The 17,036-nt window shown below is 44.7% G+C and overlaps 1 protein-coding gene across 2 annotated transcripts; it reads left to right on the plus strand.

Annotated features, from left to right (window-relative positions):
- The first annotated feature begins 693 nt into the window (after positions 1 to 693).
- Positions 694 to 11,173, plus strand: LOC112252896 (cdc42 effector protein 3). Of its 2 annotated transcripts, XM_024424596.1 has the most exons (3): positions 694 to 1,281; positions 2,048 to 2,236; positions 9,325 to 11,173. In XM_024424596.1, exon 3 carries the CDS (start codon positions 9,599 to 9,601, stop codon positions 10,604 to 10,606), a length of 1,008 nt encoding a protein of 335 aa, XP_024280364.1. In that variant the 5' UTR covers positions 694 to 1,281; positions 2,048 to 2,236; positions 9,325 to 9,598; the 3' UTR covers positions 10,607 to 11,173. The 2 variants fall into 2 exon arrangements, with proteins under 2 accessions (XP_024280364.1, XP_024280357.1); XM_024424589.1 differs by lacking the exon at positions 2,048 to 2,236.
- Positions 11,174 to 17,036: the final 5,863 nt, after the last annotated feature.

Here is a 17,036-nt window from a genome sequence, read left to right on the forward strand (position 1 = left end):
AAATGTTATTTGTCACATGCTTCATAGACAATAGGTTGTCATGCCCTTACCTTAGAGATCCTTTTTATATCTCTATTTTGGTTTGGGGGGGGGGCATTCTATGTTTTGTGTTCTATGTTTTCTATTTCTGTGTGTTTGGCCGGGTGTGGTTCTCAATCAGAGGCAGCTGTCTATCGTTGTCTCTGATTGAGAACCATACTTAGGCAGCCTTTTCCCACCTGGGTTTTGTGGGTAGTTGCTGTCTGTTTTTGTGTCTGCTCCAGACAGAACTGTTTCGGTTGTTCTCGTTGTTGTTTTGCTATTCAGTGTTCAGTTCAACTAATAACAGATGAACACGTACAACGCTGCACCTTGGTCCTCACCTTCTCCTTCCAACAGCCATTACACAGGTGTAGACTAACAGTGAAGTGCTTACTTACGAGTGGGTCCATTTCCAACAATGCAGAGTTACAGATAAGATACAAAATTAAATAAAAACGATGCAGTATGAAGCAGCGAGAATGTGAATGAATATACCGGCATGAATATACTTAAGAGAAATAGTGGGAGAATGAGTGTCTTAATGTGTGTGCTAATAAAATAGACAGGGATAGTTTGTGTAAGAGAGCGAGAGAGGGAGAGAGACCAACCCCCTGAATACAGCAAGCCATGTGTCTGCTGTATGCCCACTAGATTTACAGAGCAGCTTTTATCAGATCAAGGCAGAGAGAGAGTGGAGAGGAGGAGAAAGAGAGAGAGAACACAGAGCAAGATATTGTAGTTTAAGAGAGGGGGACAGAGAGCAGACAGTTTAAAGAAAAGGACAGACTTCCAGCGCAGCAGCCAGCAGCAGCAGAGGCAGCATACTGATCCTCCACACAGTAACCTAGCTGTCCAGCCTGCCCCCCAGCCTGACCTCTCGCCACCCCAGCAAACAGCTGTCCAGCGACAGGAGAAAGAGAGGGGAGGGGGGCTCGACACACCAGGGAGCAGAAGGAGAGGATCCCACTCGTCCCATCCCACTGCAGCCTGCACTAAAAACGTCTCGAGCTCTGGCTAGGAAAGCAGACAGACAGATAGACAGACAGGCACAGGTGCTGCAGACGGTAGTCATAGGGTAGGAGGAGACTACAGTTCCAGAGAGGAATAGCTAGCTCGAGCTTCAGCCAGCACCAGTGAGTCCGGGAACCACACGCTACACACACCTCTTCAGCAGTCAGCACTAGGACTGAAGACCTTCAGGAGGACAGTGGACACCTCCTTCTGACACGAACCAGGAGCTCATCACAGGGATTACAAAAGGTGAGGGAAAATTGGGTTTTAGACTTTTTAGTTTGTAATGTGTCGGATATCTCTGGCATTGTATCATGTACAGTGATTTGGTACATTTGGTACAAAACCTTCAATGGGACTAAGTATTCAAAGGGAGAATGTTGCTGTTAACTTGGTTCACCTTCACTGTTGGACGTCTTGCCTCAGTTTAGCAGTTAAGAGCGTTGGGCCAGTAACTGAAAGATTGCTGGTTTGAATCCCTGAGACCACTAGGTCGAAAAATCTGTCGATGTGCCATTGAACAAGGCACTTAACCCTAATTGCTTCTGCAAGTCTGTCTGGATAAGAGCATCTGCTAAATGACTCAAATGGAAATGAATATGTATCATTGAGTTTGTAGTTGATGGGTTAGTGGTCAGGTTCTACTAAATGTTTGAACTGTGATTGGTGGTCCGTTACGGATATGAAGAGTGCAGGGGTAAGTTATGTCCACAAAATGTTATTGCACTACACAACAAGGGGTGAGCAGTTAGGGGCAACCTGACACCATCTCTTTTGTTCCTGGAGGGGACATTTTTAAGCCAGGCAACACATTTCTGACATGTTCTACTGATATGTAGAGCTTTGCTTTGCGTTAATCTCACGAGTGAACAGATTTGGAGAGGTTTCCACTGTGGTTTTGAAAGGGATTTCAGAATATCTAGCCCCAACAAGACTGCACTCATCGCATTGCCAGTGAGTGCTTGTGTTGACATTCCCTTCATGTCTTTTCTGCTTTGATATGGTTTCCTGCCAGGCCCTGCCAAGTACAACTGAGCAGAGAGCAGAACCCATGCTAGCGGGTGGCACGGGGTAATCGCTGAGGGCTGGTGTGGAGAGGCACAGAGGAGGGGAGAATCAGACAGAACAAACACTATTCTGCATTCTACTACACTCCCACCACAGCCACACCAGGCTCGAAGAGGAACAACTGCCTATAATTGAGGTTTCTATATGTAACAAAGCAGTTCAAACCAATTCTCTCTGAGTGTCTTCTAAGGGATACCATTACCATCTGCTGTTGGTTCATCTGCCCTGGTTCTTTTTGTAATCACGGCCCAAAAGAGATGGTTGTTTGTCTATTTATGGTCATGTCACAATTTAAGGGGTTAGGATAGAATTTAAAAAACAGTCCATCATACATACTGTACATCAAAATGTACTCATTTTTTCAAAACTCCATGTTCAGTGAAGTAGAAGAAGAAGAAGAAGCAACATCCCTGTAACCCTGAAATCCCAGTAATGCTATTATTAGACAAACATTTGCTTGAAGGATGGAAGGTGATGGTTTCATTTTTTAAAAGGAGGGCAGTGGCGTAAATAGGTCCAAATGTGAGCCGAAGTGTGAGCAGGCTCAATGCTTAACCGTAGGCCTCTCTAGCTCCGCCACCCATGTGATGCATTTCTGTGTACAGTGAGACCAAACTGCACAGTGTCATGATAAGCACTTGTCTAGACCAGGCCTGGGCAACTCCAGTCCTCAGCAGTCTGATTGGTGTCACACTTTTGCCCCAGCTAACACACCTGACTACAATAATCAACTAATCATGATCTTCAGTTAAAAATGCAATTTGTTTAAATCAGGTGTGTTTGCTCAGGGATGGTGGGGAAAGTGTGACACCAATCAGGCCGACGAAGATTGGAATTGCCCAGGTCTGGTCTAGACTACAGCACGTTTACACAAGCTCTAATAATAAGATGACCCAGATAGTCACATGACTTCATTGGCGGTCTACATCTCCGAAACAGACTGTCGTGATGAGACGAGAGACAGGACCCCACGGCCCCCCCCCAAAATCATCTGCCCATTACCCAGAACCCTCTGCGCTTCCCTAATCTACTGCAACCTTCTCTGCTTACAATAGCTAACACCGCTAAACTGGGCCTTACATTGCATTCCCCATCATGTCTGTAATGAACCCAAACCAGTTCTAATAGGCTGGAGCTGCTCCAGCTCCCCATCCTGCCTACACAGATACAGACAGCTGACCCAATGACACCAAAGATTTATTTGACACTCTCGATGATTTGGACCGGTGCTCATCGACCACTTGTGAGGAGGTCGCCAGCAGACCCCCCTTCCCCAGAGTTGTAAATGAAAACCCACGACCGCATTCTGCAGTGGCGTCGCGGGGGGCCCGAGGCTGGCAACGTGCACGTGCTGCACTCATTGCTCCCTTTTGGGCCCTGTTCCAAAAGTAGAGTGTGAATCTGGCTCTTGGGGGTTAGGAGTTAGACCAGTATGCACCTGCTCAACTTCTAACACCCCGCCAGAGACAAAGATGTATTCCTGGGGTCAGCAGGCCAAGCGGTTGCTCATTGGCCCTGTAGTCTGATTTCCTCTTTACCTACCGCTGGACCTCAGCCTACTGTGGCTAATCACGGGAAAACTGTGAGTGAAGCAAGAGAATGCGTTCTCACTTGCTTGATTGAAAAGCTTGATTGACAAAATGGAATCGCAGAAGTTTGACACATTCAGGAGAGCATTGCAGATTAATTTCCCACCCGCGGAGTTGTCATCTCCTTCAGTTTGTTTGTACCAGCCTTGTTGTAAATTAGGACAATTTCACAACCAGTGAAAATTTAGTTTAAATATTTATAGCAGATATTTTTGCTTTTATACAGCTTGAGTCCTCGATTGGTTATCCTCTCTGGAAAAACAGAGTTAACTGACTGAGCTGAATACCACTTCCTTTTTAATTTACTAGTGACCTCTGGCATTCCAGTAATGACTGCCAAATGCAGCCAAACTCCACACCACCGCGAGGATGATCAGTTTGAAGGTCCTCCGCTTTCCCTATACCAGCTGACACCTCATGGGCCACGGCTGGCAACCTTGATTTAGATGCATATCGGATGTCTCTCTATGCTATACTGTCAATAGTCTAACGCTGTAGAAATATACTGCCAAGACATATTCCCCCTTGGCCAGCAATGAGAAATGTGGCTTTGCGGAGGATTTCTACAGAGGTATACTACTGATTCCAAAACAACATGATCATCCATCATAAAACATGCATTTCCCATGACACTTGAGAAAAGCAGATCTGTATTCCATCTGCACAGACCCAGCAGGTGGTCTGGCTTTGGGCAGTCCAATGATCAATAAGTATAGGCAGACTGTAGTTGCCTCAGCCAGTGACCTTCTTCTGCAGTGTGGGACTCTAATTTAAGGCAGATAACGTGGCTGGTAGCTGCAATCACAGCGCAGAGCACAGACATTGGACCGAACCCATGAGAGGAAGGGTTTAGGATTTGGAGGTTTGCCTGTGCTTTTCTCTGACTCTGGCTGCAGTGAGCTTTCAAGGTCCAATGTGAAAAGAGCAGTATGGAGAGATGGAGAGAAAATGAGGGAGGGAAAGGTAGTCAGATGCTATGCGAGGCAGGGGATATTTGTTTTTTTCTTTTCTGTTCCTTCAAAGAAACACTGCAGGAGTGTTTTTCTGACAGTCTGCTATTCATCTTTCTCTGTCTTTCTTTCTCACTCGCTCCCAGTCAGACGCACAGTAAACAAACACACTCTCCTTCTCGCGCATGGAGCTTTTTCAAATCTGCTTGCTATCTCTCCTGAGCCTAGTCAAGCAAACACTGGCACTCGCTCCAACACTCACTTGCACACGGCTCTTAAGAGAGCAGTGCTGCCGTACAGACCCACTCACAGATATTCTGCATCCTTCCACCCTGCTTGTCATGTCTAAATATAGAGCCACAGTGGCAAGTTTATTTGTGTTGCAATGCCCACCGCCCCCCAGTGAGAACATTCTCTGAACCACTTCACATAGCCTACCATACTGTATGTTCAGTTTTTGGGCCCTTTTGTGTTGAGTAAGTAATGCATGGCCATTGTTGTATTAACGGGAAGTAAAACTACATTTAGTACAAAAAACATTGATGTTATCACTTAGATGAGCAATGGTGGGATCCTCATTTATTTAGTCTCGTGCACCAAGTGGCTGCTGTTGAAAGAGACTGTTGTATCTGTTGTCGTCAATGTTATACTGGCATCTGGTCTACAATCCAGACTCAAACACCATGCCAGGTGTCCATGGCTGTCCCCACTAAACATGTACAATGGATAAATGTAGCTAGCTTACTTGGTGAGCCTCTGATAAGGATTGTGCCTTTCTGTTGGATGCAGTGTGTCCCATTGGGGTCTGCTGCACACAGCGGGAATGTGGATGCTTTCTCAGTCAAACATTACTTGGGTGGACTTGGCCGCCCAGGCACTTGTGTGCAGCGGTGCACTCTGTCAGTGAGGGTCACTGCCGACAGACCTCTCACAAGTAAATATGTCTATAAATGGGCAAGCACTCTCTCACTCTATCTACTCTCTACTCTGTATTGCTCCCTCTTCTCCCTACCCCCTTCATCTTAGCCGCTTCTCCTCCTCCTCCTCTGTGTATTTTTCACTTTCTTTGTGAATGCTAGATCCTGTCAAGTGCCACAGTTTTCCCCTTGATCAATTCCTCCTCAACATGTGTTACTGCAAGTACAGCAAAATCATGTGCGAACATGGCAACACATTAGACTTTTAAGCAAACAATTGTCAAGAGGTAGTACTGTAGATTGTTTTTCAATTATGATTATCCTGATGCTTCGTAGGCTTATCGCACCGGGCACAGGCTGGCTGAATCAACATTGTGTCCATGTACACATGCATACACACACTCGCATTCAAATGCACACACAGACACATACACACATGTAAATAGTGCCAGACAGCCACACAAATGCATACAGTAAGCCTTGCTGTTTTGATTTGTGTTGTCCTTGATGTCTTGTTTTTGCATCGTTGTTTTCTGTTGTTGCTTTCCTTTGTTTTTGTCTTTTTTTTCTATCTTGTTATTTTAGATGGCTGTTGGCCCATTGGGTCGGTGGTGGTTTTAGAATGACAGCATCACGGAGTCGCCTCTTCACTGTTGACATTGAGACTGGTGTTTTGCGGGTACTATTTAATGAAGCTGCCAGTTGAGGACTTGTGAGGAGTCCTCACTCTAATGTACTTGTCCTCTTGCTCAGTTGTGCATCAGGGCCTCCCACTCCTCTTTCTATTCTGGTTAGAGACAGTTTGCGCTGTTCTGTGAAGGGAGTAGTACACAGCTTTGTACGAGATCTTCAGTTTCTTGGCAAATTCTCACATGGAATAGTCTTCTTTTCTCAGAACAAGAATAGACTGATGAGTGTCAGAAGAAAATTATTTGTTTCTGGTCATTTTGAGCCTGTAATTGAACCCACAAATGCTGATGCTCCAGATGCTCAACTAGTCTAAAGAAGGCCAGTTTTTTTTGCTTCTTTAATCAGAACAACAGTTTTTAGCTGTGCTAACATAATTGAAAAGGGTTTTCTAATGATCAATTAACCTTTTAAAATGTTAAACTTGGATTAGCTAGCACAACGTGCCATTGGAGCACAGAAGTGATGGTTGCTGATAATGGGCCTCTGTATGCTTATGTAGATATTCCATAAAAAAGCAGCCGTTTCCAGCTACAGTAGTCATTTACAACATTAACAATGTCTACACTGTATTTCGGATCAATTTGATGTTATTTTAATGGACAAAAAAATGTGCTCTTCTTTCAAAAACAACAACATTTCTAAGTGACACTAAACTTTTGAACGGTAGTGTATATATACAGTGGGGAGAACAAGTATTTGATACACTGCCGATTTTGCAGGTTTTCCTACTTAGAAAGTATGTAGAGGTCTGTAATTTATCATAGGTACACTTCAACTGTGAGAGACGGAATCTAAAACAAAAATCCAGAAAATCACATTGTTTGATTTTTAAGTAATTCATTTGCATTTTATTGCATGACATAATTATTTGATCACCTACCAACCAGTAAGAATTCCGTCTCTCACAGACCTGTTCGTTTTTCTTTAAGAAGCCCTCCTGTTCTCCACTCATTACCTGTATTAACCTCACCTGTTTGAACTCGTTACCTGTATAAAAGACACCTGTCCACACACTCAATCAAACAGACTCCAACCTCTCCACAATGGCCAAGACCAGAGAGCTGTGTAAGGACATCAGGGATAAAATTGTAGACCTGCACAAGGCTGGGATGGGCTACAGGACAATAGGCAAGCAGCTTGGTGAGAAGGTAACAACTGTTGGCGCAATTATTAGAAAATGGAAGAAGTTCAAGATGACGGTCAGTCACCCTCGGTCTGGGGCTCCATGCAAGATCTCACTTCGTGGGGCATCAATGATCATGAGGAAGGTGAGGCATCAGCCCAGAACTACTCGGCAGGACCTGGTCAATGACCTGAAGAGAGCTGGGACCACAGTCTCAAAGAAAACCATTAGTAACACACTACGCCGTCATGGATTAAAATCCTGCAGAGCACGCAAGGTCCCCCTGCTCAAGCCAGCGCATGTCCAGGCCCATCTGAAGTTTGCCAATGACCATCTGGATGATCCAGAGGAGGAATGGGAGAAGGTCATGTGGTCTGATGAGACAAAAATAGAGCTTTTTGGTCTAAACTCCACTCGCCGTGTTTGGAGGAAGAAGAAGGATGAGTACAACCCCAAGAACACCATCCCAACCGTGAAGCATGTAGGTGGACACATCATTATTTGGGGATGCTTTTCTGCAAAGGGGACAGGACGACTGCACCGTATTGAGGGGAGGATGGATGGGGCCATGTATCGCGAGATCTTGACCAACAACCTCCTTCCCTCAGTAAGAGCATTGAAGATGGGTCATGGCTGGGTCTTCCAGCATGACAACGACCGGAAACACACAGCCAGGGCAACTAAGGAGTGGCTCCGTAAGAAGCATCTCAAGGTCCTGGAGTGGCCTAGCCAGTCTCCAGACCTGAACCCAATAGAAAATCTTTGGAGGGAGCTGAAAGTCCGTATTGCCCAGCGACAGCCCCGAAAACTGAAGGATCTGGAGAGGGTCTGTATGGAGGAGTGGGCCAAACTGGGTCAAGAACTACAGGAAACGTATGATCTCTGTAATTGCAAACACAGGTTTCTGTACCAAATATTAAGTTCTTCTTTTCTGATGTATCAAATACTTATGTCATGCAATAAAATGCAAATGAATTACTTAAAAATCATACAATGTGATTTTCTGGATTTTTGTTTTAGATTCCGTCTCTCACAGTTGAAGTGTACCTTTGATAAAATGTACATACCTCTACATTCTTTGTAAGTAGGAAACACTGCCGATTTTGCAGGTTATCAAATACTTGTTCTCCCCACTGTGTATATATATATATATATATGTTGATTTAATGTTAATTTCATGTTTATTAACTCAACCAAATGTAAATCAAAACTAGACGTTAAACTGACTTACGTCTGTGCCCAGTGGGATGCCTGGTATTTGGGTTAATATTACAATTGAAGCAAAGCATCCAGCGTATCAAAGTAAAAACAAAACACCAATCTCTCCTCTGACAATTTGCTCTCCTAACTCCTACTTTCCCTCTTTCTGAGCATCACTTCAACCCCCCTTGGGTGCGTGTCTGGGCAGCAGCTCTCTCCTCCATCGCCTGCCCTGCCCTGATCCTACTAAAGCCCCTTCACATCACTTTAACCAATCCGCAGTCCAGCTGTTCCATATTAACACATGTAGAAGGAGGGAGCCTTGGGGGGCCTTGTGAGGATCTGAGTAGAGGGGCCTGAGCCTGGGCTTCAGTTCAGCAGGTCTAACACTCGAATCAGATGCAGGGGGTTGAGGGGAACTGGGGATGAGGATGTTCCGTGCTTGTCCACAATTTCTATTTGGTCTTGTGATGGTAACTTTATATTGTAATCAGAATAGGGATTGACATGAAGTGTAGATCATTATTGACAGATCAGTAAGGATTCTAGGAAGAAGTTGGAGAAATGTATAAATGTGTCAACAATGCGACTCAGTTTGTTATGTGAATATTGAATTTATATGTAAAATGTAACATTGACTCAAGCATCTTGGCATAAAACATACCCCATATTTTACTAATAGACTATTAAACTGTGTTTTAGGGGGAAAACTGTATAAAATATCTGATCTCCTTTTGTTTTCTTTCTATCGTCAGGAAAGAGGCCTGTTGACCACTCTGCAACGTCATAGACAACACTGGTGAGAACTTGGACTCCTGCTCAACTTGGATTTCCTGATTAATGACACAAAGATCGAACCTATCTTCGGAGCAGGCAAAGACAACACAGCCGTTTCATTGAGAATGTAATTCCACCATCTCCGCAGGGAGACCTTGTGTTCAGTGTGAAGTTCTTCACCAATCCTAACGTTCTAGGAGTGTTCTCCTCCCTTTGTCCTTTATCTCTGAGCTCTATTCAACAGTGACCACCATGCCTGCCAAAGCACCCATCTACCTGAAGTCCACCAACAGCAAGAAAGGCAAGAAGTGTCGTCTGAGGGACATCCTGTCCCCAGACATGATCAGTCCACCGCTGGGGGACTTTCGCCACACCATTCACATCGGAAAGGGCGGCGAGAGGGACGCCTTCGGGGACATGTCCTTCCTCCAGGGGAAGTTTGAGCTCCTGCCTGGGAAAGGTGAGGTGTTCCGTCCGCAATACGGCGTCCACAATGAGTTCCTGCGGGCCAACAGTGCATCTGATGCCCAGTTCACCGAGACGCCCTCTCCGGTTCTGAAGAACGCCATCTCGCTTCCTTCTATCGGGGGGTGCCAGGCCCTCACCTTGCCCCTCCTCTCCACCAATATGTTCTCTATGCCTGTTAAGGAACCATTGGATAGCATGGTAGGGCGGGTATCTACCCCTCCCCTAGGGGGCCCAGATGGGACTGATAAACTGGGGATCCTGGAGATGGAAACCCTGTTGTGTTCCATTGAGGTCTTATGCAGCAACCACACCAAACCTCCTACAGAGGTCACAACCAAATCAGACGTCCTGCTGGATCTGATAGAGAAACCAGAGAAGTCAAAGACAAAGAAAATCTTCAAAAGCAATTATGAAAATTATAATATTGAAAGAGGTTATGAAAAGCCTACACCAACCTACTACATTAACGGCAACATCAATGGCACCTGCAATGGTAACGAAGGCATCAACGGCAACTGCAATGGCTTGGGAAGCTTTAACAATGACATTACCCTCTGCTATGAGAAAGCGCTCTCTGACTGCAATGGAGACTGGGTGGACAGGGACAGCGGGGTGGACGAGGGGCGCATTTGCGACATTGACTTTGAATTCTGCAATGACAAGAGGGTGTCACAGGATTCCATCTCCTACATCACTGGTTCCCTTTTGTCACTTGAACTCGATTTGGGCCCATCCATTCTTGATGATGTACTCAACATTATGGGTGACCCCAAGGTAAAGAGCAGGCCTTGAACAATGCTAAGGCTAGTGAGTTGAAAGGGAAATATAGAACTTAAGAGAGAACTATGAGAAAAGACTCACAAACCTGTCAAAATATTGTCCATGGCATGTGGATATTATTGTGATGGAAATTAACTTCGGTATGCAGCGCTGCTTGTGTCGTTATTTTCTGAAATACGTTTCTGTCTTAGCTTCCTTAGGGTTTCAATGCTTTTTATGTGTGTGCTTTGTGCTACAGGCATGAGAGATGCATGTGCTGTTGAATTACAACTAAACCCCAGCCTATTTTGCAATCTATTTTAGTGTTTTTTTAGTGTTCTTATCCCGGCTTTAGCTGTAGATAAAAAAAAAGATACGTGTTCTGAAGTAGTTATTGCTTTGATACACAATCTAAAGCTCTGTTTCTCAATATCTAAATATAATGCATCTTGGTGACTTTTAATGTGTTTATCAAAGCACTATTTTGTTTGTCACATGACCATTTTATTAACAAAACTACAAAGATCCTATGCATACTATACAGTACTTGTGTTTTTGTTATATAGCGTTAATAAATAAAATGTGTCCTTTTTCCCCCTACGTTTTTTCAAAAGAGTGAAATAATTTGTGATTTAGCAGAGTTGTATCCTTGGTGGTATGAGATCTTTCAGAGGAAAAGACAGAGGTATAAGATAGAGAGTAAAATATAGAGGAACACAAAGTGAAGACGATAGGCCTACACAGTACAGTACACTTCAGTACAGGTAAAAAGCAAGAAGGCGTGAGGAGAGAAATGCGAAACTCAAACAGACCGAGACAGTGGAGAAGAGAGAAGAGGGACAGAATGGCTTTCTTTCTCGCCTTCTGGCATTCTTTACATTCTCCTTCACTGCCCTGCGGTGGGAGCACTTGTGGGAGAGCACGCCTTGATCTGCTCAACCAGGCGCCTGCTCCTTTTGTTTGCGTGCGGACGGCACAAGCAGAGGAGGGGTCTTTAAAATTCCCTACATTCCAGCAATGGAGCACATGCATCTAGGAGCGGGCATAAATCAGCTGTTTAGAGTAGAAGGGGCTTTAAACCCACCCATCAATCAGTGTATAGTGGCGTTGGGATTGTAAAAATCTCTCCGCCTACCCACAGGCAAACTATGTTCAGTACAAAGAGATGGATGGCCACTCATCTCTGTCTGGCTACAATAAAGGAGGTGTTGGCATAGCAGTGTTGAGGCAACAGTCTGAAAGGGTAAGGCAGCTGTAATTACCAACGCCTGTACCCTCTTAACCACCGCCCTCTCCCCCTTATATACAATCCTCATCCCCATCCTCCATCTCCTCTTATGGTCTCTGAGTGGCCACATGCAGGCTAAGTGTCTCCCCCCCCCCCACCGTGTCCCATTAGATGTCTTAAGAACCAGCTATGGTGCCACTCTTTAACCCGGCATAGGACCCCTTCAGAAAACATAGATAAGGCCAGCCACAATAATACCCCTGTGGGAACCATTTTCACAAGCTTCATCCCATTCCCATATTATTGTGTTCATTTTAGCAAGTTCATTTGGCATGCAAGTTCTGAGTTCGGTTTGCTTCCATTTTTGTAGAGGAATAACTAGAGGTGATAAACCTCCACTAAATAATTGGGAGACCTCAACATGTTCGTAAACAACAATGTAAAACCTGGTTGGGGGGGCGGCGTCGTTTTGTGCTTGGCTGAACCAGACGTGAGGGGGAACAGATTTCCACCACCCGTCATGCCAAACGAATGTGGTAGCTAGCAGATGCCCTGACCAGTGGAAATTCCTTGGGATGAATTGTAAAGAGTTCTGCATGTGTCACCTCCGTAGTTTTCGAGCACAACTTCTGAGCACTGACTAGTAGTGTAAATCGTGCTGCTGAGGAAGAGGTAATGACTCTGTTCATACCTGTAATGGTACGACATTGAGTTGATGACAGTCTTCAGAGGACAGTCGTGTAACCATACATGTGTGGCTGTAGTATGTTGTGTAAACACACCGCATGGACACAACATTTGGATCACCTTCCTCATATTGAGTTGCACACCCTTTTGCCCTCAGAACAGCCTCAATTCATTGGGGCGTGGACTCTATAAGGTGTCAAAAGTTTTCCGTAGGGATGCTGGCCGATGTTGATGCCAATGCTTCCCACAGTTGTGTCAAGTTGGCTGGATGTCCTTTGGGTGGTGGACCATTCTTGACACACACAGGAAACTTTTTGAGCATTAAAAACCCAGAGCGGTGTGGTTCTTTACACACTCAAACCGGTGCGCCTGGCATCTACTACCATACCCCGTTCAAAGGCACTTAAATCTTTTATCTTGCCCATTCACCCTCTGAATGGCACACATACACAATCCATGTTTCAATTGTCTCAAGGCTTAAAATCCTTCTTTAACCTGTCTCCTCCCCTTCATCTGGGCTCCCGAGTGGCGCAGCAGTCTAGGGCACTGCATCTGCATCTCAACTACGTGCCTCAGATAACCTGTACTGCCTGTCTCAATCCCCAAATTGCCAACTCTCTTAGCTGGTCCACCCAAAAATCATACAATAAGAATAGAGAATGCAAGGGATTGTACTTCTTTGTATAGAAGATGGAAAATAGCCTGTTGGGCTGTGTTTTTATGACCAGGGGGGTCCAGGGCCAAGGTCAGTTCCTGTTGACCTGGATCAACCCAGGGTTCAATTCTCTACTGCTACAGCTGCTATTCCTCAACGCCTATGTATGTCAGGCTTCTATCACACACCAAATGGAAACATTTAGCATGTGATACGCCCACAGACATATTACAAAATATAACACCGTCCCTACTTGTTTCTCACTTGCTTCTCTGGCTCCATCTTGAATTCACTGCCTGTTTTCCAGCTCAGACTAAATGCCTTTGAAATTCAATTACTACAAAGGTTTGGCCCAAACTTTGTTATTTGCCATGTTTTCACAGTCATTAGTGCTGGGAAAAAGGGAGGGTTCTAATTGGTTTAGCCTTATTAGTGACACTCCAGAAGGAGAGAGAGGAGACGCAGGCGTTGGCAGATTCTACACTTCCTTGTGCCCTGTAATCCCCCCTCCCCCGTTGGTGTGTCGGTCAGTCGCTTGACAAAATCAGCAAATACTTAATTACTCAATTCTATTTTCTATGACTTTGGTGGTGTGGGTTGGCAAAGTGGTAAGAAGCCTGACGTAAAGGGAGGACTTTAACTGGAAAAAATATGTTTATTCACTTTCCTGTTACATGGAATTCAACTAGACTAAGCATGGAAACACAAACAAATAAAGTAGTACATAGCCATATTTTCGAACATATTGCACTCTCCCTACAGGGAGGTATTAGCCATGGGCAGCCAAGATCATGGATCAGTAAGGTACCATAAACAGTCCACCCTAAGTTGAAGTGGCTAAACCATAAATATACTACTGAGCTTGTTTTCGCAAAGAATGTTCTCGTTCATCACGAGAGTTGATAAATCGTTCAGGTGTTTCTCAAGAAACTGTCTCTCGCTTCAAATACCCCAACAGAATATTTGAGATCATGGGAGTCCGGCTCTCGCATGTTTCTATTTCCTGGACTAAGGTGAAGCTGTCAGGTTTCAGGATGAATAAGCTTTGGCCCGTGGGCCAGGAGTGCCAAAGAAAGCATAACTCAAACCCAGGCAAATTTTTCCACCCCCGCTCAGACAGAGCCCGGAATAATGTATGCAGTGTCTTTCACATAGAAGTGTTACTTATGGAGCCCCTCATAGTGGTATTCGCACTAGGCAAATAGAGGGACATTTCCCTGCTCTCTGGCCCGCCGAGGAGAAAGTAGAGGCGCGGTCAGGAGGATAAAGATATTCTTGTCTTCCCCTCACTGCTCTTCCACAACATCGAGCAAAACATGACCGCTTTCCGTACACCCAGAAAGGAAGGCAAGAGTAAATGTTCTGCTAGGCTTATCTTAAAAATAAATATGAGTGTTATTGTTGTTGCATAAGAAGGAGATATGATTTCTTGTCGAGGGCAATAAGTGGAGCTTTATGGGAACATTTACTTTGGGATGCTGTGCACAGAGGCAGGGATCAAGTGTTCTCCCCAAACCTGCTGAATCTGCTGCTTGGAATGGAAACCAGCTCACCTTAGACAGAAGGGTAGAAAACGTGAGGCCGTGGAAAACTTTCTTTGCCTGAGGGGCACAAACATTACAGGAGGAGAGAGTGACGCAGAGCAGACTACAAGCAGGCTCACACGCAGTTTGGTCTCCGGACGGTTGTTTGCTACCGTTTCCATGGCGAGGGAGGTTTGTGTCTGCAGCACGTGGAGACTGAAGCTAAGGAGGAGGCAGAGGGCAAAGGTCAAGGGTTGAAGCGCAGGACGGTGTCAGATCGTTGGGAGAATGATGGGAACAAGACGAGACTGTAGTACCTCACTGTGTGTTCAGCCATCAGTCCTCACAACCCGTAAAGACGTTTATAACTGTTAGCTTGCATGTGGTTAACCCTAAAGGTCTATGTTGGTGTCTTATTTTGAGAGGGAGAGTTTGTTAATTAACGTGTTACCACTGCATTTGTGAAGTTTGAACTTGGTGGACAACATAAATCGTAGGTAATGTAGAGTAATACATCAATGTACAGTACAGTAAAAGAGGCATGATGTACATTCATGTACAGTTAAGAGGAGTGACTGGTACTTTATTGGCTTCAGATACATGTTTCTATGCCCCAGAGTTCAGCCTGCATTCAGAGACAGACAGACACAGTACTGTACAGTATTCTGCTGTACTGTCAGCTTAGTGATTAATACAGAAAAGCCTTCATGAGACAGAACACAAGCAGGGGCCCGAAACCAAAAGTCTGCAGAGCTTGCCAGTTAATCTCCTTAATTTATGACATCCCTCACACTGAAAACATCATGAATTATTCAGTCATCCCACTCCCGACAGAATGCATGCAATAGTCACAGAATCTTGTCATATAAAATGTTAGCACAGGACTCATATTCATTAAGCATCTCACAGTAGGACCTCTGATCTAGGCTCAGTTTTGCCTTGATCTGCCAACTTCTGTCTGTATCGTCTGAAAAGTTTGGACCAATCACTACATATGTAAAGGTGATTCTCTCACGAACATGTACATCGGTTGTACGTCGGTTGTTTTGCTCTAGGATGTCCACAAGCCTCACAAGACTAGTCTGAAGGTAGCCGGTACCAGGTTCATATCAAATTTGTATTTGTTAGATACACATGGTTAGCAGATGCAGTAATATCGAACAAGTAATCTAATAATTACCCAAAAACTGCCTAAAACACACAAATCTAAATGGTGAATGAGAATATGTACATGTAAGTATATGGATGAGCGATGGCCGAGCGGCATAGGCAAGGTGCAATCGATGGTATAAAATACAGTATATACATGTGATATGAGTAATGTAAGATATGTAAACATTATTAAAGTGGCATTATTTAGAGAGGCATTGTATCAAGTGACTAGTGATCCATTTATTAAAGTGGCCAGGGATTGAGTCTCAATGTAGGCAGCAGCCTCTCTGAGTTAGTAATTGCTGTTTAGCAGTCTGATGGCCTTGAGATAGAAGCTGTTTTTCAGTCTCTCGGTCCCAGCTTTGATGCCCCTGTACTGATCTCGCCTTCTGGGTGAATGGGGTAAATGTGGAAATAGTTTAGTACATAAAATAAGGGTTTAAAATAGTTTCCTGATCTTTCTTATATCTCTCTGATATAAGACAGACACCTCAGAACAAACTTCCATAAAAACTTCCCTTCACCCTCACCCCCACCCCAGCTGAGACTCTAGAGGGTTAAATCATAATGAATAAGAGAGGGAATCTATATCAGTACTCCTACTGAGACGCTTTATGAGACGCTGAACTGTCCTCAAAAGGCAGTGTAAGTAGGAGGGGGTGAGATCAAAGCATCCCTTTCCAGTGGCGTCTCATCTGCTAAGTTCGGCTGTGTTTTGAACGGCCCTACTCATCTCTACGGCAACAAGTGCACATTAAGAGTATCTCCAATAGGGTGTCCTACTCAACTGTCTATATCCACACGTGTGGAATTAACGTATGTGATAGTTATATATTTGCTCTTTGCAGCGTTTCCTCAAAACAACCCTATGAGAATTCCTTCAATGTCGGGGGGGGGGGTGTAGACTGGGAGGACATTTCCTCTTATAGATATGGGGGAAATCCAGCCGGGGTGACATCATTTGCCCCTTTTTCTCTCATCCTTCTCTCTCTCTGTCCTTATCATACAGCTCTAGGACACTTCTGTCAGTGTCGTGGCACTACTGTTCAGAAGTTCACAGTGTCACCTCAGAATCCTAAAGTGGGCATTTGCACCCAGTGTACTTACTGTAGTGTACTCAATGAGCATGCATGGACAGTTACTGTTAGAAGTACAGTAGGCCTACTGTTACGAAACCAGCTAGCTAGCCTACTGATATTGTTGCACTCGCTATGTCTA

This window comes from Oncorhynchus tshawytscha, linkage group LG01, assembly GCF_018296145.1.
Source record: "Oncorhynchus tshawytscha isolate Ot180627B linkage group LG01, Otsh_v2.0, whole genome shotgun sequence".
Lineage (NCBI taxonomy): Eukaryota > Metazoa > Chordata > Actinopteri > Salmoniformes > Salmonidae > Oncorhynchus > Oncorhynchus tshawytscha.

What these genes read in the sequence shown, in the direction of transcription:
- LOC112252896 (XM_024424596.1), top strand. Translation starts at nt 9,599, where the DNA reads ATGCCTGCCAAAGCACCCATCTACCTGAAGTCCACCAACAGCAAGAAA.